This window comes from Lathamus discolor, chromosome Z (genome assembly GCF_037157495.1).
Source record: "Lathamus discolor isolate bLatDis1 chromosome Z, bLatDis1.hap1, whole genome shotgun sequence".
Lineage (NCBI taxonomy): Eukaryota > Metazoa > Chordata > Aves > Psittaciformes > Psittacidae > Lathamus > Lathamus discolor.
This window is the reverse complement of record NC_088909.1, coordinates 60,223,565-60,249,198: the sequence shown is the minus strand read 5'-3', so window position 1 is coordinate 60,249,198 and position 25,634 is coordinate 60,223,565. Positions and strand designations below refer to the sequence as shown.

The 25,634-nt window shown below is 39.9% G+C and overlaps 1 protein-coding gene across 1 annotated transcript in view; it reads right to left on the bottom strand.

Annotated features, from left to right (window-relative positions):
• Window positions 1-242: 242 nt before the first annotated feature.
• FSD1L (fibronectin type III and SPRY domain containing 1 like) overlaps window positions 243-25,634 on the bottom strand; it is a 32,039-nt gene continuing 6,647 nt past the window's right edge. Inside the window, exons 4-14 of the mRNA XM_065663085.1 lie at window positions 23,420-23,521; window positions 19,438-19,460; window positions 17,119-17,240; window positions 14,101-14,310; window positions 13,710-13,808; window positions 11,862-11,988; window positions 9,949-9,981; window positions 6,363-6,454; window positions 2,858-3,109; window positions 2,447-2,535; window positions 243-620 (exon numbers count right to left, since the gene is read on the bottom strand). Coding sequence (XP_065519157.1) covers window positions 498-620; window positions 2,447-2,535; window positions 2,858-3,109; window positions 6,363-6,454; window positions 9,949-9,981; window positions 11,862-11,988; window positions 13,710-13,808; window positions 14,101-14,310; window positions 17,119-17,240; window positions 19,438-19,460; window positions 23,420-23,521 — 1,272 coding nt within the window. The 3' untranslated portion in view covers window positions 243-497. The remainder of the gene's footprint in view (window positions 621-2,446; window positions 2,536-2,857; window positions 3,110-6,362; window positions 6,455-9,948; window positions 9,982-11,861; window positions 11,989-13,709; window positions 13,809-14,100; window positions 14,311-17,118; window positions 17,241-19,437; window positions 19,461-23,419; window positions 23,522-25,634) is intronic.

The following is a 25,634-nucleotide window of genomic DNA, read 5'->3' as shown; positions in this document are numbered from 1 at the left end:
ATCCTCACTAGGCTTGCTAGTCAAAGCAGCTAGCAAAAATGTGTGCCTGGGCTCAAATAAACATCCTTTTGAAATGCATGTTTCACATCACAAGTTCTAATAGGAAGCCTAGTAATAATACAGTGAAGTAATTCGTGTCAGGACAGCTAAGAAAATGGTATTATATTTCTTCTTCGTAAAAAAATAAAAATACTCAAGTCCATAACAAAATGTTTAAATACAGTATTAGAAAAGTACACAAGTTACAGCTTTTGATTTCTCACTTATTTTTTTCAAAAGGGCAACATTTCAGTTTTCTGACATTTGTCTTAATTCACAGTAGGTTTTATTAACACTATAGCCCCAAACCTTTGCACTATCAGTACCCAGGCCTTAAACAACAGTAGGTATCAAACCCAGTGTAATCCAGTGCTCACAAGCTTCTGTGAGTACCAGCTACAAAGGAAAAAAAAAAAAAAAAAACAATAACCCATTCAGCAAGAAGTGTTTGTCAGACATTAGTAGGCAATATTGTTTAGGCTGTTTGTTGAACCACTCAATCTATTTTCACTTTTCTGGACCATGCTAATAGCACTTGGCACCTGCAGTCCAGTACTCACTGTAAGCCCACCACACCAGGTCTAAGGAGAAGAAAAAAAAAATAAATAAGAAGATCAATATTCTGAATATTATGAAACATCTGTATCTCTCTTCTCCCATCCCACAGTGGAACTACCACAAAACTTATCCTGCAGCTGCATCTGTCTCCTCTTGTTCACTAGTCACAGCGCTCTGTAAAACATTCTGACATAAGAGAAGCTAACTTTTAAGATGATAAATTTAAGATGATAAAGTTTAAGATTTAAGTTTAAGATGCTTCTCATGTTGTACTTCATTATGAATTTAGAGCAACAAAGTCTAAGATATAATACAAAAAGTTTTCCCAACAAGAAAACTTCTTTGAAAACCAGTGTGCTAGCAGCAAGTAGAATGACAATGAAATGCAATACTCTTACTATGCTCCAGTGTTTGAAGTAGTGCTCAGTTTTAGTATGACACAGCAGGATTATGCCAATTTGTGTACTATGTTTACATTAAATTGTGAGAAGCTTCAGCAACACAGGTGCCAGAGACCTTTATTCTACATCTAAGTTACATGAAAGAATGTATGTCCATGCTTACGAATGAATTTGAGAACTGTAATTAGCTTCTTTGGTTTTAACTGTTCAGGCTAACCCAAGTAATGCCTGCAAGACTGCTATCACTAAGTATGAGGGGCTGTATGAGATGCAGACTAATAGGCTGAAGTGTGGCAAGCGTTTCCTTGGATGCTTTAGGAACTGACTCAAAGAGTCAGTCTTCACAATGCTAAAGGATGACTAATACTTGTATCCCAACAGTTCTGAAGCTATTAAGTTCCCCATATGTTGGAAGGGATCAGTAAAGCAACTTGCTTAGTCATCTCCAAATAGCTAGCTATTAAAAGCCTAAAATACTATTGTCAGTACATCTAGCTAACAGTAGAAATTGTGAAAAATATTCTGTCCAATAGAAGGAAAAATCAGGTGTTTGGAAGTGCTATATATAAAGGCTGCTGGGGCAAATTACTACTTTTCCATTCCTCCTCCATGCCCAAGAGAAAACCAACTTTATTAATTGGCCTAATCATGCTTCAGAATTACCATGCTGTGTTTTCTATAGCTGAATTATAAGAAGCTAGATATCAGTACCTAGGCAGCTGAGTTGTTAGTATGAACTAGTATGATAGCTTCCTCCAGATTCCTAAGTTTTCCTAGACCTGCACTCTGCACCCAAAGTATGATGCACTTGATGGCAGCTTATAACGCAATTGTGGCGTCCAGATTTAGTTACTGAAATCATTAAAGGCAAGCCTAAATACAGTAATTGATGCTTCTCCTGTGCATTTTTTTTTTCCTGCATAGAATTGCAGCAAGTTTTCACTGTTAAGCTTAAAGCCACAAAAAAGTTACACAGACCAGTGAAACAACTGAGCTTTTAGACTTGAAAGCTAAGAGTCTTACATCTCAACAGGGAAGCATCTGGTGGTGTTTTGTCTTGTGACACCTATTCTGACAGCTCACAGCATCTTGGATTCCCACCTGCATTGGCCTGGATTGGTTATTACAGCAGGTTCATCAGCTACCAGAATGGGCTGTTAATTTACCCTACTAAAACTTAATGACTTTAATGTACATAGACGAGACATCCAGGTGCAGGTTTCTCCTACTGGAGTGCTATTATAAGCACCATATGAAATCAAAGAGAAAACAGTTAAACATTTAAAAACCCTACTAGTTAGCCAAAACTAGTGTTCCCAGTTTTCTCCTCTAAAAAAAAAAAAAAAAAAAAATAACCACAAAACCAACACCCCACAAACAAATAAACAAATAAACAATTAAGTCTTCAATAAACTTAATTTACTGCAGAAAATTTTATGAATACTGACCATGAAGCCTGGTAATAATGGCTGGGTAAACTTTGTTCTGAAGGTGTATAACAGCTCCTTTGAGTTTGCATTATAAAATGAAAGCTGACCTAAAAGAGACAGAAAACAAACTGAAATACATGTTTAAGTTATTATGTGTTACTGTACAACTTTTTATAAAGTTCACTGTTCCACAGGGAAAGATTTCCAGAACACACTAAATACAGTCTACATTGACTAGAAAATTCTCAGTAGCTCAATATCTACATAGATGAACTCAGGTAATTTGACATTACAAGCATTATTACACAAACAGCTCAGGGCCTTATTTTCATAAAAGACTATCAATCTTGAAGCAATGTACTACTTTAGCCTTTTGCTGTTTCACCGTCACACAGGTAGCCAAGTGTTTTGATTAAAATTATAATTTACCTCCATCAAAGTCGCAGTATACTCCTACCCTGTCTGGAACAGATATATCTAGAGTCTTTGTTTTGTTACTGTGTTTTGCTGAAAGTATAGTTTGCAGCCAGTTGTTGATATGGATGCACCAGCTTGAACTAGTCTTTCCCAGCTGATCAAATTTCCCCAAGTTTCTGTAGGTTACTCCCACACTGTATGATTTGCAGTCCTTTTGGGCTTTCACTTCCCAGTAGTGCTGTCCACTTTCAATAGTGGTGTCTCCTACCAAAAAAAATAAATTAGTTGCTATAATTATAGAATCATAGAATCATAGAATAGTTAGGGTTGGAAAGGACCTCAAGATCATCTAGTTCCAACCCCCCTGCCATGGGCAGGGACACCTCCCACTAAACCATCCCACCCAAGGCTCTGTCCAACCTGTCCTTGAACACTGCCAGGGATGGAACACTCACAACCTCCCTGGGCAACCCATTCCAGTGCCTCACTACCCTAACAGGAAAGAATTTCCTCCTTACATCCAATCTAAACTTCCCCTGTTTAAGTTTTAACCCGTTACCCCTTGTCCTGACACTACAGTCCCTGACAAAGAGACACTCCCGAGCATCCCTATAGGCCCCCTTCAGGTACTGGAAAGCTACTATGAGGTCTCCACGCAGCCTTCTCTTCTCCAGGCTGAACAGCCCCAACTTTCTCAGCCTGTCTTCATACGGGAGGTGCTCCAGTCCCCTGATCATCCTCGTGGCCCTCCTCTGGACTCATTCCAAGAGTTCCAGGTCCTTTTTATGTTGAGGACACCAGAACTGCACACAATACTCCAGGTGAGGTCTCACGAGAGCAGAGTAGAGGGGCAGGATCACCTCCTTCGACCTGCTGGTCACGCTCCTTTTGATGCAGCCCAGGATACGGTTGGCTTTCTGGGCTGCGAGCGCACACTGAAGCCAGCTCATGTTCATTTTCCCATCGACCAACGCCCCCAAGTCCTTCTCCACAGGGCCGCTCTGAATCTCTTCTCTGCCCAACCTGTAGCTGTGCCTGGGATTGCTCCGACCCAGGTGTAGGACCTTGCACTTGTCATGGTTGAACTTCATAAGGTTGGCATCAGCCCACTTCACAAGCGTGTCAAGGTCCCTCTGGATGGCATCCCTTCCCTCCAGCGTATCAACCGGACCACACAGCTTGGTGTCATTGGCAAACTTGCTGAGGGCACACTCAATCCCACTGTCCATGTCAGCGATGAAGATGTTGAACAAGACTGGTCCCAACACCGATCCCTGAGGGACACCACTTTTTGCTGGTTTCCAGCTGGACATTGAGCCATTGACCACAACTCTTTGTGTGCGGCCACCCAGCCAGTTCTTTATCCACCGAGTGGTCCATCCACCAAATTGATGTGTCTCCAATTTAGAGAGAAGGATGTCGTGTGGGACAGTGTCAAACGCTTTGCGCAAGTCCAGGTAGATGACATCAACTGCTTTACCCTTGTCCATCAATTCTGTAGCCCCATCATAGAAGGCCACCAAATTGGTCAGGCAGGATTTCCCCTTAGTGAAGCCATGCTGGCTGTCACCAAGCACCTTGTTGTTTTTCATGTGCCTTAGCATGCTGTCCAGGAGAATCTGCTCCAAGATTTTGCCAGGCACAGAGGTGAGACTGACTGGTCTGTAATTCCCCGGGTCTTCCATTTTCCCCTTCTTGAAAATGGGGGTTATATTTCCCTTTTTCCAGTCATCGGGAACTTCACCTGACTCCCATGATTTTTCAAATACGATGAACAGTGGCTTAGCAACTTCATTCGCCAGCTCCTTCAGGACCCGCGGATGGATTCCATCAGGTCCCATGGACCTGTGCACATTCAGATTTTTAAGATGGTCTCGAACCAGATCCTCTCCCACAGTGGGCCCAAGGTCTTCATTCTCACAGTCCCTGCGTCTGACTTCTAAGACCTGGGTGGTGCAGTCAGAGCCTTTGCCAGTGAAGACCGAGGTGAAGAAGTCATTCAGAACCTCAGCCTTCTCCAAATCCTGTGTAGCCAGTTCTCCCGAAAGCTTCCTCAGGGGGCCTATTTTGTCCCTAGTCTGTTTTTTGTTTGCTATGTACCTGTAGAATCCCTTCCTGTTATCCTTAACATCCCTGGCTAGGTTTAATTCTAACTGGGCCTTAGCCTTCCTAACCTGGTCCCTAGCTTCCTGGACAACATCCCTGTACTCTACCCAGGCCGCCTGTCCTTGCTTCACTTTTTATAAGCCTGTTTTTTCCTTCAAATTTTCCTCAGCAGCTCCTTATCCATCCAAGGAGGTCTCCTGGCCCTCCTGCCGCACTTCCTTCTTGTTGGGATGCAGCACTCCTGAGCTTGTAGCAGGTGATCCTTGAATATCAACCAACAGTCTTGGGCCCCCCTGCCCTCCAGGGCTATATCCCATGGAACCTTACTAAGCAGGCTCCTGAAGAGGCCAAAGTCTGCTCTTTTGAAGTCCAGGGCAGTGAGCTTGCTGCATGCTCTTCTCACTGCCCTGGGGATCTCAAATTCGACCATCTCGTGATCGCTGCATCCAAGGCTGCCCTGGAGTACCACATTCTCAACAAGCCCTTCCCTGTTGGTGAGCACAAGGTCAAGCATGGCACCTCTCCTTATCGGTTCCCCTATTACTTGCACAAGGAAGTTGTCTTCCACACAATCGAGGAACCTCCTGGATTGCTTGTGCCGTGCAGTGCCATCGTTCCAACAGATGTCAGGGTGGTTGAAGTCCCCCATGCGAACATGGGCCTGCGCGTGTGAGGCTTTTCCTATCTGTCTGTAGAGTGCTTCGTCCACAGGTTCTCCTTGATCAGGCGGCCTGCAGCAGATCCCCACAGTAATGTCTCCCACGCCTGTTTTCCCTTTAACCCTGACCCACAAACTCTCTGTAAACTGCTCACCTGTCCCCAGACAGACTTCCATATTCTCCAGCCTATCCCTAACATAAAGGGCAACTCCCCCTCCCCTCCTGCCAGGCCTGTCTTTTCTAAGGAGCCTGTAACCTTCCATTCCAACACTCCAGTCACAGGAGCCATCCCACCATGTTTCTGTGATGCCTATTATATCATACCCCCGTAGATGTGCACACATCTCTAATGCTTGCTCCCTTGTAGACACAAGTAATGCCTTCTGTGTTTTACTTTAAGATGAAATACAAAAATGTGAACTATAAGGAACAAAATTAATGTACAAGAAGATAGAATACAAATATGAAGTAGAATAATGAGACAGTTTTACTGACACTCATTAAGATACACTTAACATCAATTCCCCATTTAATAGCAGTGAATGTCAGTGACTAAAAGCTTTGTAATAGAGAGCTTCAATAGACTTGAAAACCCTTGCTGTAGCACAAGATTCTGGTGTTATGTAGGCAAAACTACCTACCGACGGCATCAAGTACACAGCCTTGAACAATCACATATCCTCATCTGCCATTCCACAGCAGTATGCTGTGGAATTTTTTTACTTCTAAGAAAAGTAAGAAGTGCACCTTACCTAACACTGTGTATGATTCACCAATAAAACGATCTCTGCCGCCCCTTGCCGAGGGTCCAACAGATGTCCTCTTTGGAGACAGTGTACCACTTCTAAGAAGAAATGAATTGTACATTATTGGCACCATTACAGAAATGGCCACTCAAATTTTCCTCAGTCAGTTAGGGGGCAATAAACATACATAAAGCTGACACATGAGTTCAACCACTTAACACCTCTAATAGTATGCATGCACAAGAACAAAGAGAAAAGACAGAAAATATGCAAGACATTGTAACACAAGTTTGGAGGCAGGTGAGAAAGGAAACAGCAGGAGAAAAAAAAAAAGCCAATGTGGGCACATGGTTTTAACGAACACCTGTATAAAAGTGTTTTACCTGTCCTACACAGTACCTTGGAGAACACGTTTGTGGTTCTCCGCATTAGATTTCTGAAAAGCCTTGTAGGCCAGCTACAATCGGGTAAGCATGAACACACCAGGCCAAAATGCCTAATTATCACTGGAATTTTAATAGCAGTGAATGAGAAAACACCATTTGCATTAAAGGTAGGTTTTTCAGAACATGTATGGCTTGTATAAGCAGTGACTGAAATCCCAGGAAAGAGTGTAACCCAATGAAGAATGAAAGGAATAAAATTTTAATAATTTCATTTCAAAATACAGACAAAGGTGTTGAGGCTAAGCAGAGTTTATAAAAAAAAAAAATAAAATTTAGTGAGACTTCTGGAGTTTAGTTCATCAGAATTCTTAAAAAAGAAAAATAACCCAACTCCCAAAAAAACACCAAAAGGGTGGGGTTTTATTTGATTACATTAACTCTATCAAAGACTACAGAAAATACAACTGTGTCACAACACATCGTGCTAGGAAGCACAGAGCAACTCCTTAAGAGTCATTATAAAATTTAAAGACTCTAATCCCAATCAAGAAAGGCTTAAATTTTCTAATCATACTTTTCAAAAGCATTCTGAAGAAGCAACAGCAAAATAAATGGAGACACACTTTGCCTGGAGAATATTCTAATGAGTAATCAGATACATAAAAGAATAATTTTAACATAATGAGGTTTTCAAGCATTCTATTTTACCTCAGTTATGTCCTCAAAAATAATTCCTAGCAATTTAACCATTAAAGAAAATGAAGGCCATTTGCAAGTTACAGCAAATATTAAGCCTCAGTAGCCAGGGAATTACATCTGGTTATTGTTTTAAAGGCACTTAGTAGCAAAGAATTTTAACTTCTCAGAAACAGCTATGCAGTTTATACTGTCTACAAGAAATCACCGATGAAAAGGTTGTCCAGTTTAGCACCACTGTTTACCATATAAATTTCCCAGTACTGATCAGAAGCTTCTAAATAGCCTGTAAATTACATGAAGGGGATAAGAGTATATAATGCAGGTGCACCACATCATGCTTTTGAATTTTGTTAACATGGAAGAAGTTGTAGTTTACTTACCAAAAGTTGAAAAATGACAGCGTAAAAGAAACAAAACAGCAAAGCCAAGAATTAAAGCATAATTTCAGGGCGAGACATAACTCTTTGCAGAATCCGTCCTGCTTCAAGTGCAGAGATCATTCACTCACCCAACAAAAGCTGCTGAAATTTTTCTGTTAGATTCAGTATGAGTTATGCAGAAAGCAACATGGTCATTTAAAGAATCACCATTAAGAAAAAAATGCCTGTGCTTCACTAATATTTTCTCAAGGTTAGCAACACATTAAAACATCCTCAGTATCATGTACTTTATTAAATTCTTCTGTAAACAGCCACTGCATGTGCTTTGTCTAATCCAAATCTAATAACCTTTAACAGTTTAGATAATGACATCAAATATTTGGCAAAAGTTTTGGAAAAAAAAAAAACCAAACAATTTTGGGCTTGTTTGCTGCAGGGGTTTGTTTGGTTTGCGGTTTTTTTTTTTGTTTGTTTGTTTGTTTGTTTTTTATTTCTGAGCACTTACAGAAATTTAAGGCAATTTAATAGCAATCCCAAGCACGACTACAGGCTGGGCAGAGAAGAGATTGAGAGCAGCTTTGAGGAGAAGGACTTGGGGGTATTGGTATATGAGAAACTTGAACATGAGCCAGCTTCAGTGTGCACTCACAGCCCAGGAAGCCAACCATACCCTGGGCTCCACCAAAAGGAGCATGACCAGCATGAGGTGAGCCTGCCCCTCTACTCTGCTCTCGTGAGACCCCACATGCAGTACTGCATTAGCTCTTGGGCCTCCAGTATAAGAAGAGGACCCACTGGAGTGAATCCGGAGGAGGACCATGAAGTTGCTTATAGGGCTGGAACAGCTGAGAGACAGGTTGAGAGAGCTGTACTTGTTCAGCCTGGAGAAGGCTCTGGGGAGGCCTTATAGGAGCCTTTCAGAGGCTATAAGCTAAAGGGGCCCTACAAGAAAGCTGGACATGGACTTTTTACAAGGGCATGTGGTGACAGGACAAGGGGGAATGGCTTTAAGCTGTCAGAGAGTAGATTTAGATTAGACAGTAGGAAGAAATTATTTACTGTGAGAATGGTGAGGCACTGGCACAGGTTGCCCTGAGAAGTTGTGGCTGCCCCATTCCTGGAAGTGTTCAAGGCCAAGCTGGATAGAGCTTGAGCAACCTGGTCTAGTGGAAGGTGTCCCTGCCTGTGGCAGGGGGTTGGAACTAGATGAGCTTTAAGGTCCCTTCCAAACCAAACCATCCTATGATTCCATGAAATTTATACACTTTGTGCAGCAGAGCTCTCAGCACTGGAGATTTACTGCTGATACCAAGTCAAAAGACAGATCCACCTGATGGATGGATAGAAAGGAGTAAAACCTCCTAGAAATTAGGAACCTGAGCCCTTGTTTTGGTCCCACAGCTTTTAAAACAGTGAAAACGCAAGACAGCAAAACCAGCAGAAGTAATTTTTCTATCAGGATTTCTGTTAGAAAAATTATGGGGAAAATTCCACTAAAAACCACAACTGCACAACAAATAGGAGAGTATTTTAGCTGCCTTTACATATCAAAAAGAGAAGTGCTCTTATTTGGGCAATTGGTTCCACAAGTAGAATTGCCATGAAGCTTTTCACACATGCCATTAGGCTACACTTTCTCCTCTCTGAAGTGTAAAACCAGTGATTTATTTTCTTCTGATCTCTAATAACAGTTATAGCACAAGTTCAGAGACAAAAAGGTAACAAAAAAAAAAAATTAAAGTTCCCAAAAGAACTCTTTGTTGTGTTTGTAAAATCTGAGTGTGCCATAAGGTTAACTAAGCATCAATAGGCCTGTAACAGAGATCTTTGTATCAACATTAGAATACAAAATACTCTTTCAACTATTGCAAATCAGGTCTTCTGCACACTAGGGAGGAAGCATCCTTCCAGGAAGGCTGTTTCCCAGTCACTGAAAAATATACACATAATCTGTGAACAAAAATAAAACTTCAGAATAATTTTAAATGCATTTATTACTGATGTAATGTATTTTAAATGTATTTATTACTGATAAAGGCTATTAGACTTCTCACTACATCAAGCAAAGCAAAGTAGAATGGACTCGCAACAAAATCAGGTGCTAGATCCTGCGAGGTATATTATCACCTTCTGTTGCTCTTCAGCAGAAGATTCTGGCCACTGTCGACAGAAATAAATAGCCATTAAACAACTGCTCTATTACCAAACTAAATTACACCATTTTTAAGATGCCACTAAAACTTACTCTACCATGCTTCTGGCAGTATATGCCTATAGGGAAGGTATTTGTTCATAAATTATCTCAAGCAGCACTCTTTATACCCGAGTGCATGTTGAAAGTCAATTAATTGTCTTTGAGAAAGTAGCCAGTTCAGTGAACAAGGCAAGAGGAAGGGACACTGTTCACACCTTGACTTTGGGTAAGGCTTTTGACCCATTCCACCACAGTATCCCCAAACCTCAGGAGTTGAGATACAGACTGGGTAGTGGGCCATAAGCTGTGTACAGAACCAGCTGAAAAGCAGGCTCACAGCTGTGGAGAGTATTCTCCAAATGACAGAACCCCATGCAACAGGGCAGGCTGGGAGACAACTGAAGGAAGAACAATTCTGCAGAAAGGCAGCTGGGAGTCTTGGTGGACAACAGGAACTGACAACATACTGCACTGTGTCCTTGTGGCAGAGGTGACCAGTGACATTCTGGGCTAGCAACAAGACAGCAACCAGGAGGCCAAAGCAAGTGACTGTTCCTCTCCATCTGGCAATGAGCCTCTCCATTTACTAAGCCTGAAGTCCTGTGTCCAGGTCTGGGCTCCTCAGGACCATATACTAACATACTAGAGCAAGTCCAGTGGAGGGCCAACACCACAATTAAGGGACTGGAGAACAAGAAGACAACCGAGTTTGCTCAGGATCAGAAAGAAGAAAGCTAATTGCTGTCTTTAACAATATAATAGGAAGGTACAACAAAGATCAAGCCAGGCTTCTCTCAGAGGGGTCCACACTGATAGCTGTGGGGCACCTAGTACTCATTGTACCACAGGAAATTACAATCAGGTATCAGAATATTCATTCACTTCCATGAAGGTGGCCTGTACTAAAGGGCCAGTGATAACATTTAGGGAAGGGTAAAAACTGCTGTGCAAGAGCAGCTGGGAGAGAGGAGTGAGAATACAGCCACCCTGCTATAGCCAGCCCATGGACAGCCCCATGGCAGAGCAGGCAAGATGTGCCCTGAAGAAAGCTGCAGCCCATGGACACAGCCCACACTGGAACAAGCTTGTTAGCATGACTTGTGGCCCCACAGGGAACCTACACATGAGCAGTCCGGTCTTTTAAGACTCCACCACATGGAAAGGGCCCAGTGCTGGAGCAGTTTGTGAAGGACTGTCTCCCTTGGATGGGACTCCATGGTGGAGCAGGGGAAGAGTGCGAGTAGGAAGATGCAGCCAAGAATGTGTGATGAGCTCACTGCAACCCCTACACCTCATCCCCCTGCACTGCTTGTGGGGAGCAGGTAGAAAAGTCGGGAGTGAAGGGGAGCTTAGGAAGAAGGATAGGGGGAAAGTATTTTAAGATTTGTTCTTATTTCTTACTATCCTACTCTGATTTTTGATATGCAATAATTTAAAATTTCCCCAACTCAAGTCTGTTTTGCCCACTACAGTAATGGCAGAGTTATCTCTGTCCTTATCTCAACCCACAAACCATTCACTGTGTTTTCTCTCCCACTGCCTAGTTGAGGAGGGACAGCTTGGTGGGCACCTGGTGATTAGCCAAGGTCAACCCACTACAAATAGAATTTAGTTATTTTTAAACCAGACTGCATGATTAAGGCACATTTCTAATAGCTTCCATAGACAGCCTCTGCATCTCTCTGACAAAAATGGGAAATAAAAATTTCTTCCAGATAAAGATTTCTGAACGAAAATTCCTTTGGTGTCCCACTGTCCTCAAGTGATTTTATTCCTCCTGCCCACTTTATTTAACTGCCAGATGTTACACCCCAGACAATGTAAACATTTACAAAACAGTTCTTACCTGCTTTTATTTTCCTTCCCTTTTATTTTTAATTGGCCTTTGCCTCCAGTAGGGTCCCATTCAACATAGGTATCTTCAACTTTCAAGTTTAGATGAGATGAAGTACTGTCCAAACTGAACACAAATGCTGATCAAGAGAAAATGTAAGACAGTGAAATGGTATAATGCTCTCTCCCAACCAGTGGCTATTCATAGAAAATGCCAAAAGCATTTGTAAAGCTGTAGCAGAGTACTGTTCATAGAAACATTAGCTTTTTAATATGATACTTGTAATCAAGGTAAGGAGCTCTTTAAATAAAGCCCAACCACCTACCTTCAGTGCACAGGTTAAATCAAAGTAAGGTTTTTTTCATTTTTATAATGCTGAAATATCAGCAATTAAATTCAGCTAGTGCTTTCTACTAGTTACAGCTTACTCCCTACATTCTTGCAATCATGAATGATTTAAAATGGTATGCTTATTTTCCATACTCTGCAGTACTAACTCTCTAACAAGGTGTTTATGATTAATAAGGACTGCAAACTTGGAGAATACTGAATTGACAGGGTAGCACAGTTCAACTCTCTCTGTATGTGAAGTCAGCTGCAGATACAATACAGCATAGGATGCATGCAGCTAGAAGAGACTTTGTATTCACTGCAGCCAAGTCCTTCATCCAATAATATGAAACTAATACAGCATGCCAAGCTCCCTAAAGATGTTTATTTACAAACTATTCTGCAAGTGTCTTAATATCATCAGATATTATACTCTGATTCTGAAAGAAAGCATACTTGAGATTTTAAGAGTTTAGAGCTTAACAGTACCCAGGTCTAAAAAACAATAAGGTAAACTCATAGACAAGGATACTGAATTCCTATGGGCTGATTATTAAAGAAGGTGAACTAAATGCTGTAACAGATATAATGAAAATATGGAAAGCATAACTGCCCAAACAATGAAAATCAGGATTACTTTTCTGGTACTGGAGTAAGGAATGCAAATGGCTATTAAATGGATACTATAAATCTGACAATTACTGTTGCTTCAGAGTATTAAAAGCATTTTAGAAAAGTTACTAAAATGCCCACCAGTTCATTCAAACTGCATACAGCTTTGTTTTTATGAAGTAACCGTCACACTCAACTTACATTTTAGGTATTTTATATCATCCATTTTCCCTTCACACTATAGCTTTGGCTATAAATTAAAGCATCAAGATCCTTATCTCCATCATAATAGTTAAGATGTGTTCTGCCAAAATATCACTTCCAAGATATTTTTTATTTAGTTTATTTACAAAACTATGTTAGGAAGCCACTGCCCTCAGACCAACTGATTTCTAACAAAACAACTTAATAACCTGAGCAATTTGGAACTGCCTGGGTTTTTTTAATATTGCCAGTGATTAGAATCTATAGCTACAAAGAGCTAAAAAAGAAAAAAAAAAATGCTTTTCAGCCCTTTCTATTTACAGGACGCTATTACCCATCACACGTTAAGTCCAACTATACCTACTGTTTAGATGCCCCAAGAGTCCTGCAGACGTTCAGCCACAAAGTTCCTCTTCTTTTGCTATATCATGATGTGGCAGCACATAGTCAATCCACAGTTCAAAACTACCAATGCCAAGCTCTGTTAGGGAAGTTACATCACTATCTCGTTTTTAGTGTTTGAACACTAAAAGGCCAGCTTTGTGCCAGTAAGTTTCTTAATCTTTTAAAGACATGGTTGCTTTCCTTTTCACTTGGGACACGTTTCAGCAGTGCTCATGCAGAAACAGGTTTAGCATACAAGTTCATATATGAAGACAGAACAGTACGCATATGGTTTCACTACATCTAAGGTTAGAATTTCTTAAATCTTACCTTTGGTTTCCAGAGTCAGAGGATCGGAGTATTCTCCTGCCACAGCTTTGTTGCAAGCTTTTACTCTAGCATTCACATATTTCTTATCAAATTTCAGACCTAAAAAGTGAATGTTCAGGGACTTGAATTGATACTAATTACTGACAATTTTTACAAGACTAAGATCTATTCCATGTAGTTGTCTTCCATTCACATCAAACTACAACTTTTTTTTTTTTACAAGGTCTCAATACCAAAATAAGATGAAGAGCTATTATTATACAAAACACCTAAGAGTAATGTAAAACAATGAAAGTTTTGTTACATACAGGAAAATGGATATTCTGAAAAACTTCCAAGCATTAAGAATTGTATCACCATTTCTGATTTTAAGTATAAAACAAACCTTTACCTGATATTGTATATTCAGTAGCTTTAATATTGTCTATCACTTCCCAATGCTGTTCATCTTTTACTCGAGGAAGGCCTCCGAAGTTGGTTTTCCTATACTCCAATACAAAATGATCAATTCTGCTGTCTTCTTCAGGCATTCTCCATGATACTGTTATGCAATTATCAGCAACCACACAGGCTGCTATATCTATCTCTGGAGCTCTAGGGACTGCAGAAAGACAAATATACAGATCAGTTTAAAGAAGAAAATGGACTGAATATTCATTTTTTCTCCTTGGATTTATAGAGTTCAGAAGTTGCCCTTGGCCCAGTAACAGGCATTCCTTTTAGATGATTTATTCCATTAGCAAAGCATCACAGAAGACAAAGTATGTAATTTGCACTTAACATGCAGTTTTCAGAACAAATTTGCATTAGCTCTATACTAAACATTTGCATCACATTTTCCAGATGTTTTGTCAGTAAATTGGGCTTGATGCCCTTCTGTAAGCAAGAAGGAGATGCTAGAGTGGACACACATTCAGAATAATGCTACACAATAAGAACAGTAAGAAGCAAGCTTACTGTGTTCTTCTGCAGTTATGTCCCAGTGACCAAGTCCTAATTACAACTGCCTTTATGTAGGTGAAACAACTATTTCTTGAACAGATTGTCAGCCTTGATTCCCCTCCACAATGACTGATGACAATTAGCATCACACTAATTATGGTTGAGCCTTGTAGAGATACGTAATTTTATCACCCAGATATCAACACCTTCTAGCTACAGCAGGTCCACCTGAAGCAGGAAATATTCTTTGTTTTATGCATACCATTTCACACCTCTCCAAACCTTCCCTTCATGATCTGTTCACGTATTTTAACATAGCACTACCGAAATGCACCTTTTTACCCCTCACATCCTTGTGGTTTAAGCCAAGCAAGGATTACACTGAAACTGGTGGTGTAGGCTTAAAAAGCTTTGGGACAAAGAAGCAGCACAGAAGAGACTGAAAGCAGACATACTCAAATCCGTACTGGTTTTTGCTGGGACCAAGTTACATTTCTTCATAGAGGTTGTAGGGTGCCGTGCCTTTTTTTTTCTGTATACTTTTGATAACACAGGTGTTTTAGTTATTGCTGAGCAGCACCAAGGCCTTTTCTGCTTCTCACACTGTCCACCAGCCAGTAGGCTGGGAATGCACAGATACTATGAGAGACACAGCTGGGACAGCTGGCCCCAAATAACCAAAGGGATATTCCATACCATATGACATCATGCTCAGCATATAAAGCTGGGGGAACAAGAAGAATGGAAGGAACCCTCAGAGTTACGGCATTTTGTCTTTCCAAGTAACTGTTACACACGATGGAGCCCTGCTTTTCTGGAGACAGCTGAACGCCTGTCTGCCAATGGCAAGTGGTAAATCTCAACCCACAAGTTCTCACTTTTACCCTTCTTATTCTATTCCCCCCAGCCATGGCAGGGGGGTGTGGGCAAGCAGCTGTATGCACTGCTTAGCTGCCTGACAGGACTAAACCATAGTAAATTCTCTAATGTTAATCACATGCCTTTACCATCAAATTTCAAAGTCATCCAAAAATAATGTGAGAATAGTATTACTAAGTTCCCTTCTTTGGCAAAATCAAAATTAAGATGAGCAGTATTTCAGAACATATACCTGAAAATTTAATTAAATACCCCAACTATTTTTGTTACAGTATAAGATACCAGATAAAGAGCCGTAACAAAGATGTAACAAAGTTTTCAGCGTAATTCCAGCAAGCAGTGTTCAAATACCTGCATTACCACACCACCAAACTTGTTTCCAACTTCCCAAACTAGCAGATTAGTATTTCCTGATTTGTGAAGGTCTACCAGTGCTTAGTGCCATTTTGCCTGCAACAGTGAGCTGTTGGTATTTAGTGTCAGAGTAATTTGATAGCTTGGCACTACAGTAGAAGAAAGCAAGACTGATAACCAGCAAGTTCATTTTCCTGTTTACAAATCAAAGGCTCAAACAATATAAATTCCTACATACTTGATAAGGAAAATGCAATCATAAGAGGGTCATACTAAATATCATCTTCGCCTATATACAAGACTTTGCTCATGTTTGCTGTTAAATCTTTACACTCCCATTCCTATTAAAAGGTGCACTGGGATCAGCTTACCTACCTTGTTTTCTTATCTGTGAAATACAGACTCTGGGTGGCAATCATTGCTCTGGGACTAAAAGATGAATTTCTGCCTAGAGACTACTAGCTGACCACTAGGAATAATGCTGGTCATCTACTACACCTGCTGCCACATACTGTATTCGCAGCATACAAGTGTGCAGAAATGTAAACTGAAGCTGCCAAGTCCTTAATAGATTTGGATTAGTGACCTATAGATGAAACAATTTATATCTCTGCCAACAGTATTCTTGTCAATATATTCCTGGTAACAGTCAAGGGCAAAGTGGTTTAAATGGGAAAGCAATATGAATAAAAAGATGTGAAAGATATATAGTGGTATACTGCACCTAAATTTACTTTCAAACAGTAATAAATAGATGCATCAATACACATTTTGTATTATTGTAGTATTACTGGCCTAGAAGATTGTCCCTATCTTGCATTTCAGACCGTGTCACTACTCTTTAAGGGATGTATTAGCTTACAGTTACATGAATAACACTACTGCAGATGACTAGGACTTTGGAGTGTCACCATCAAGCTAGCAGGTATGGTCCCGAGAAACTTAAGAACTTCAGGAAATATAGAGGGACTGGCAACTCAAGAAAAAACAGTCTAGAAAACTCATCCTCACTTCTGAGATCAGTTATATTCTGAAGTTATGTAGAAAAATAGATAATAAAACTAGAAAACTCTTACTTTCAAGGTATTCAGCTCAATATCCAATAAGTAAGAATGAGTTTAGGTACTCTGAAAAATTTGCTCGTTAGGATGCAAAAGGTGTGTTTTTCTTTTGTTTTAATATGGTAAGTTATTCCCACAGTAACAAAATCAGACTCACTGCATACAGTTTTTACCTGGCAAAAACTTTATAGCCTGGAGCATGTGCCTTTCCATAGAGAAGTCCACCATCAAGTGAGTCATACTATCACTGACCTCTGGTTTCAGAGACAGGCGGAACGCTGAAGCCACAGTGACTCTAAAGTGAAGAAAGCAGCATTAGCAAAATGGATTTGCATTAAGTCCTACAGCCATTTTCAAAAACAGACAGCAGTCAGATAATCTGTACTGTTAATGTCAAACTGTTAACCAAAACACTGGTCAGTGGCCAAAACATTTTTCTAAATAACTATTTACCACTTAGCCCAGAGTCCAAACCAGAAAGTTTTCCTAATGTGATTGTCTCAGAATATGGTACAAGCTGCTCCCAGTTCTTCCATATTACTACATAAGAAAATGATAGAAGTAACTAACTTCTTTTACCAGTGAAAAAATTGGAAAAGTGACAAATCAAAATGCATACAACTTCAGACAAAATTAAGAAGCATGAAATAATCTAAAGCACTGCAGAATCACAACCATGTTTTATGTACTTAGAAATTTGAAACTTTAACTTTTAGTTAAAAAAGACCCAAAGACTTTTCTGGTCAACAAGATCCACTCATTATCTCCAAAGTGCATTTTCCACATATTAAATGTTGCTCAGAAGGCATTTGTAAGTAGCAGTGAACAAGCTGAGTATTCTGATTTCATATCTACCTCTGATCTTACCAGAGGATGAAGAAACACTTAAGCTGCAGACAACACATTGCTCTGGAACGTACAAGTATCTGATCAGTCTTACAAGAATACACTGAACCACAGCTTTCATTTCCACTTTCCAAATCTTTGCTCAGTTCTTATTCTGAACACTCCTAAGACACTCCTATACTCCATCAACAACACCACCAAAAAAAAAAAAAAAAGACAAGTCTCTTATATAGCTCTGTAACAATGAAGATACCAGGCCATGCAGAAGAACCTGAATACCACTGATCGTCAGAGAGATTGTGTGCTAACTTCAGGTGCATTAAGCAAGGAGAAAACTAAGAAATTCAGGTAGTGAAAAAGGGGAAGAAAACACGAAGTTAAGCATTAATGACATAAGCATGTCAAGTGACAAGCGTTACAATTTTGGGATATAAGACAATTATAACACTAAACCAAACATCTTAAGAAAAACAGGTCAACTGATTTCCCAAGACAGAGCTGATGCTCTGAAATTCAGTATGGGCTGCCCAGCAGATTCCACTGCATGGCCAGAGAGGTAAACAGAATCATAGAATAGTTAGGGTTGGACCTTAAGATCATCTAGTTCCAAACCCCCTGCCAAGGGCAGGGACACATCACACTAAACCACGTCACCCAAGGCTCTGTCCAACCCGGCCTTGAACTGCCAGGGATGGAGCGCTCAAGACTTCCTTGGGCAACCCATTCCAGTGCCTCACCACCCTTACAATAAAGAACTTCCTCCTTATCTGCATGAACTTCACAGCAGCTTGTGGAATTGGGAAGCTCAGGGAAAGCAAATCAGTAAGCAGCTTCACATACATCTATATCCACTCTGAACTTGGAAAGTCATGGAAAAAACCATAAACACAATCACAGGATAAACATACGGAGGACGTACTAGATCAACATCACCTTAAGAAAGCATAATTCTCTGATTAGCAGTAAGACAGTATCAAATAGTCAGCTGAACACAGCTTTTTAACTTCGTTTAAGACTCTCACAAGGTCATTATCATTCTTCCAAATGAAGAAAAAAATTAGCTTTTTTTTTTCAAAACAGTAATGTTTTGCTTTCTAAACAACAGTTTGAAAACGCAGTTCAAAGAAAAACTAGTAGAAATAGCAATTTCCCTGATAACAGGCAGTGACTTCACCCAAAATATTTCAGCAGCTACAGGATTTCTTATATTCAAAGAGATATTAGCTAGAAAAGTCCGTAAATAAAAACCAAACAGCAACAAGATTCTCATCATTTAAAGGGACAGAGTCAGCTTGAAAAATTATTACATTTCAGCCATCAAGTATCAATAACAAATCCGAAGTTTATTATTAATAATATATAAAGATTATGATAATGAGAACAGTAACATAGTAATAATGGCTACTGTGGAGCTCTAGTTCCCTACATTAAAAACATCTTTTTCTTTACTAAGGCCAACAGCAAAGAAAAACATTACATGAGAAGCACAGAAGTTTTTAGTGCTCTCTCAAAGTTGTGACATCACAACAAACACTTTGGAAACAGTCAATAAACTTGATTTAAGCTGACTATGACCCTTTCAAAATAAATGCATTTTCAAGGAAAAGATTAATACAAAGATAAAAGCGACAGACTTTGTACTGTACCTATCTTTGATCTCTCTGCCAGCCTTGATGCATGTCAGGGAGAAGAGAGAGAAAGTAGTTAGTATTTCCATGCATTTATCAATGGTGGTAACATGCAAGAAGGTTGAGAACAATCTCAGATGTACTGCTCAGCTTTGAAGATCAATATGAGTTTAACATTTTCATTAAGATAAATTTTCCCATTAAGCATATGGATAGTATTGGTTAGAACTGCAACAATTAATCACAAAGGAAAAAAAAACCTTATCAAGAACCACACCAAACTAATTCCAAATGACTCAACTTTCTGGGTGTGACCATCTCTTCAGACTTCTCTTAATCAGCTAAGTTGCTCTCCAACATATTTTGAAGGACCAACTCTACTAATTCAGTAAAATTTAACTATTATGGTATTTTCTTTAAAATACTAAGTGCTTATTAGTGGCATGTAAACATACCTGAGTTGTTTGTGTATACATCACAGAATGTATACTTTGACAAACTCAAAAAACAAATAAATTAGGGCTTGTTTTCACTTTTCTTCTGAATGTGTTGTACTATTCAAGAAATACTTTATAAAAGGCTCTCTCCTTATTCCACCGCTCAAAACTACAGAGCCTAGTTTTCCTAGCATTTAAATGCTACCATTGAAGGAGATGCAGAAGTGGTGATGGCATATTTCAAAGACAAACATTAACTGTCATTTGGAAAGACAAAACCCTCATTCACCAAGAGGAACTGCAAACCCAAGATAAAATGTTACTGTTGAAGTAGTGATGGCTTAAGTTAGGTCTGTTGAATCCACACCTGGAGTTGACATTGCTGCTAACTGCCATTCAGCTGAATCACTCCCTTTCAAAGGGGAGACAAACATCAGGTAGTTTTCCAATTTAAAGTCAAACAAAAGTAGAGGAATTCCAATTATTTCATTAAATACAAAGCACACTAAAAAAAAATAAATTAAAATTGTCCATATGTCCCTGCCACAAAACCAACTTTATATTCCCAAAGTCAGAAGCAGAAAAAAACCCACGTGTTTAGAAATAATTTAGCTTAAGAGTTAACTTTGTTTTACCTCAAACCAATGTTATTGTAAGAACTACTGACTAACTTACCAAAGCTATTTTAAAACAAAGGCCTTCTTCATAACCTCTGTGCCTTGTGGAATGTGTGGTAGCCAGGACTCAACAGTCTACTGTAAGACAGGCCTGGCTTAACTCCTTCAAATTTAGTTTGTTTCCAGGCTGCAAACAATTATGGGTCTCAGCCCACCTCAGATGACCTGCCCAGCAGTGTCAAATCACATCCTGTCTAATCACCAAACTCTTCTGTGTGCTGGCATTCATGTTCTTTTGACTTTCAGGTAACCCAATTCAGCAAATAAGGCCACCAAAAACCTAACACAAAAAAGAAACTGAAAGTAATCTTAGTTCAGTCTTATACTAGTTTCTCCTGATGTGATCTACTGGAGGATCCAAAAAAAATTTCTGCCAACAAAAAAATTGTCAGGTCTGAAGCTGCCCTGTATTCCAGGAACACCTGGTATTCCTATTAGCAGAAAAATAGATTTAGCTAGCTAATAGCTAAGGCAATATTACCTTAAAACACCATATCCAAACACATATTTACAAATGCAACTAGTATAAGACAAGTTTCAAATCTTAAACAAATCAAATTTCGGTATCCTCCATACAAGACACCAAATTCGAAACTCCCAGCAAACAGTAACTTTCCCAAATGTATATGACTTTAAAAAAAAAAAAATGTATTAGATACACCTGAAATGAAACAACTTGCAATAAATTCGAAGCTACATTCTGCCTAGTGCTCAAGAGCTAACTTAAGTTTGCAAGACAGAAAGGACAACTCAAACTGAAGTGCTAAGAAAAAAATACTCAGTTTCAGAATTGTCACTCTTCAAGGCAAATAAATCAAAGATGACACTCAGGACACCACACAAATGTGTTGCCAAAAGGTATAACTGACATTAAGACAGCTTTCCTGCCCACTCTTTTAGATTGATTTTTGTCCTTGTTCCAGTTAACATTCAGAAATACAGAAGTAATTGGGTCTTGGATTTGGCCCCGCTACTAATGAGAGATTATGCTAGCAAGCCTAGGGTACTGACTCAGTCCATTTGTAGAACTGTTTCACTAATTTGTAAGTATATTCTTCCAATTAGATAAACTGCCTTGTTTACAAGTCTGTTGTAAAGCATACATGTGTATTAGAATCACAACATGAGGCCCAAATCAGGCTCTCACTTATACAGTATATAAATGCATTAGAAGGCTGAGGAATAGAGGAAGACTCGCCCTGCATTCAGTTTCATAGGACCTTTCAGTACAGCCATAGAGTTCAGGCTTGCAAATTAAAGACCCACAGGTTGCATAAGGTTCTGCAGAAGAAACAGGTTGTCATCCACAGATGGTTACAGCTAGAATCGTAGAAAGCTTTAGATTGAAAAGGACCTTAAGATCATCTGTTTCCAGCCCCGTGCCATGGGTGGGCATATTCACTAGACGATGTTGCCAAGGCTAGGTCCAAACTGGCCTTGAATACTGTCAGGAATGGAGCATTCACAACTTCCTTGGCAGCCTGTTTCAGTGCCTCACCACCCTCACAGTAAAAAGCTTCTTCCTTACATCTAAACTGAACTACCCCTGCTTAAGTTTAAATCCACTGCCCCTTGTCCTATCACTACAGTCCCTGATAAAGACTCCCTCTCCAGCATCCTTGTAGGCCCCATTCAGATACTGGTAGGCTGCTGTGAGGTCTCCACACAGCCTTCACTTCTCCAGGCTGAACAGCCCCAAATATCTCAGCCTGTCTTCATATGGGAGGCGTTCCAGCCCATTTATCCTCTACAGTGACATCCCCAGTCACCGCCCTCCCTTTAATCTTGGCCAATAAGCTTTCAGTTGGTTCATCCCCAGGCAGAGCTCCACACACTTTGACATAAACTACTCTTTGAGATAAATGGCTGTACCCCCAGACCTGTCTTGCCTAAGAAGTCTGTAACTTTCCATTGCAACACTCCAGTCATAGGAGCCATGCCACCATGTATCCCTCATGCAAATGATACATCCTTATAGATGTGCACACACCTCTAATTCCTCATTTATTCCCCATACTATGGGTATATGTATAGAGTCATCATAGCCGAGGTCTAAATAAAGCAGACTCATTGGCTGGAATGGCTGAATTAGCTCTGCATTGCTCCAAGCATTCACTGCAGGTGCTGGCATATGACTTGGAGTTTTGGAATGGATTGGTCCCCCCTCCCCCAGCAAATCTGATTTAAAGCTGCCTTCATCAGCCTGGCAAGTCTCCTACCAAAGATGCTCTTCTCCTTGTCATGTAGACCCCATAGACCCCAGTAGACCTGGCTTCCCAAAGCAAGTCCCAGGGTCTAAGTAACCAAACGCGTGACTATGTGCCACTCCTCTAACAATCTGCTAACCTGCCACCTTTCCTTGGAAGCACCAGTAACTGCCTTCTTTAGTGGCAGGGCAACCGGCTTTTCTTCTGTTGTGGAGAGCTGTCTTGTTGTTAGCCCCCTGCAGAGCTGCAAAGCAGGTAACTCCCTGCAAGCGTCATGTAACAGGACTGGACAACTGATGGGTCACTGGCCACAGCTTTGAGTTCTGGCCATCATACACTTTGTATGTCTCGGTTCAGCCTTAGAGACTTATTTTACCCTCGCTTTCTGGGTTCACTTACCTAGCATCAATGCAAGTCTGCTTAATAGTGTTGCCCATGAGAAGTCATTACTTTCCCCTCCCCCATCACTCTAAGAGAAAAACTTTATTTTACAAGAGATTGCATAAAACTTCAAGATTATAATGCCTGACTGCCTCCTCAACAGAGCATTAACTGCACTTTCATATGCTTCTCTATCCGTATTCTCCACATTCCTGGTAAGTTCACAGTACAGTAATGCAAGGATATTTCAAACAAATACCAACATCTGCCTTACACACATTTGTTCAATGTTTTCTACCTTTAAGAACTCCACAGGGTCCTTTATGTCCAGTGACTGAGTAGCAAGTTCCAGCAGCTCTTCAGAACTCTCTAGGGCATTACGACATTGGCTAAGTTGATCCTGAAGCAAAAACAGAAAGTAAGAGTAATTAAATGTATTCACGTTAAAAAAATGGTTTATAAACTACCAGTACTAGAACAACATGGCTTGCTATTTGTTTGTAACAATACCTTACCCGATCAAGGCTATTACCTCTGACACATCATGTTAACTAGAACTTCACTGTGCTTGACAAGTGCACAGTGATATATGGCACATCTTATAAATCCAAAGGGCAAAAAGTTGGATGGGTGCTGAAGTCTGATTTAAAAATCAGATTTCTTTTTAAGGCTTTTTTCACACATCATCAGGGTTCCAGAAGCAAAGAAATCTTTACATTTATGTGCACAATTTTTATTTCCAAAACTGTGCTTCATCAATAAACTTATAGTGTTTAATGTAACAGTAGTCTTGAAAAAGACAGTGATTATATCCCCAACAAGCTCTACAACTATCACAAAAACAATCCTGAAAAATCAATACTTCTGTGTAACAAATGGAGATAGTAGATGAGAAGGAACAGGCAAAAAACGACAGCGGAGAAATTTTTCAGGATTAGCTGAAACTCTATTCTTAGTAAACTACCAATCCCAGTACATAAAACAGTCCATAGAGAACTTCAAGTATTACATACCATGTACAGATTAGTTTTGAATACACTGCAGGATCCTAAACATACCATAGGTTTAATGATGAACACTTTAAGCCTGGCAGCAGCTTTTGCATCAACATTCACCCTACAGCTGGTTTTATACTCATGTTATACTTGCTATAGTATCTTCGAACATGTCAATAGCAAGTAACTTTTTCTTTAAAACACTTAAGGAAAGACAGCTTGTTCTAAGGTCATCACTGCCTCAAAAGCAACCAACAGTTGCATCAACTTCAAGAACAGACCTGTCTGTGCACTTCAGAAGCACAACTAGTTTTGGCAATTGGGCTGAGTTGACCTGGGCCAGCTGCCCCTCAGATTTACTGTTCAGAGATAAAATAGCAGCAGGGAAACAGTCCAACAGCTAGAAGTTTGTACACAGTTTCCAGATAACTTCTGAAGCATGCCATTAATGCAAGTTGTAATTCATCTACTACAGCTGCTCTCCTCTTTGAAAGATACCCCATGCTGACAAACTCAGATACACCATGATATTCCCAAAATGTCCCAGGCAAACACCTCAAGGCAGAGAAGCAAATGCCAAAGGCATTTTCAGATTTGCAGGACTGACATGGTAACTAGATGCTTCCATCAGCATCTTACTGAGATGCACTTGCATTTCTGTTAAAAATAAATACTTTGTTATTAAAATACACTGCCCCAAAATATAACAATATTTTCAAAGCAAGGGTTTAAGGAAAACTTCCGATTTTCAGCCAATGCAAGGGAATTATTTTTGAGGGATCAGTCTAAATATTAAACCCTCACCCTTTTCCACCATATGTAGCCCCAGTATTTTAAGTTACAGCTTACTCTTCACAAGAGCATCTTGTCAACTACAGAAGACTAACTACAGCACAAGCACAATTAGTTAACTAAGGACACAAGTACAGTAAACTAAGCAAGTCCATTCCTTTAAGCAGGATGTTTTATCTCACTGAAGTTCCTTGGTTTCTTCATACAAAGTTAATTTTCAGTTCCAGACAAAGATAATGGCTTGAATTAATACATTCAATGCAATAGTTTTCATGTGTTAGTTTGGTTTGGTAGATTGTTGCGAAAAGCACTCTTGCAGTCCCTTAGAGGAAGCTTGGTCTAGTTATAGCGCAAAGCAAATGTCCTCTGGTCCCCAGACTAGAGAACAGCCTCAGCTGAAGAACAAGTAAGGCACTTAACTGTGTCAGTGATTTGTAACATTCCACTTCTCTTCATCCTCTCCTGACTAAGTAGCAGCTCAGCTGTTCAACATAGATACTGGGCAGCAGTTCTCGATACAACTGTACCACACCAGCAAGCTTTCAGAGTAATTTGGTTCAAACACACCTGAGCTTGATCAAATTAGACTAAATTTCAGATATTAACAGAAAACTAACAGATATTAACAGAAAATTTCAGTGGTCAAGTTAAGGTGTCAGATGAGTAACTATCAAAACAGTTTGCAGTTCCAGAATAATTGCTTGCAAGATTACTGTTAGGTTTTCT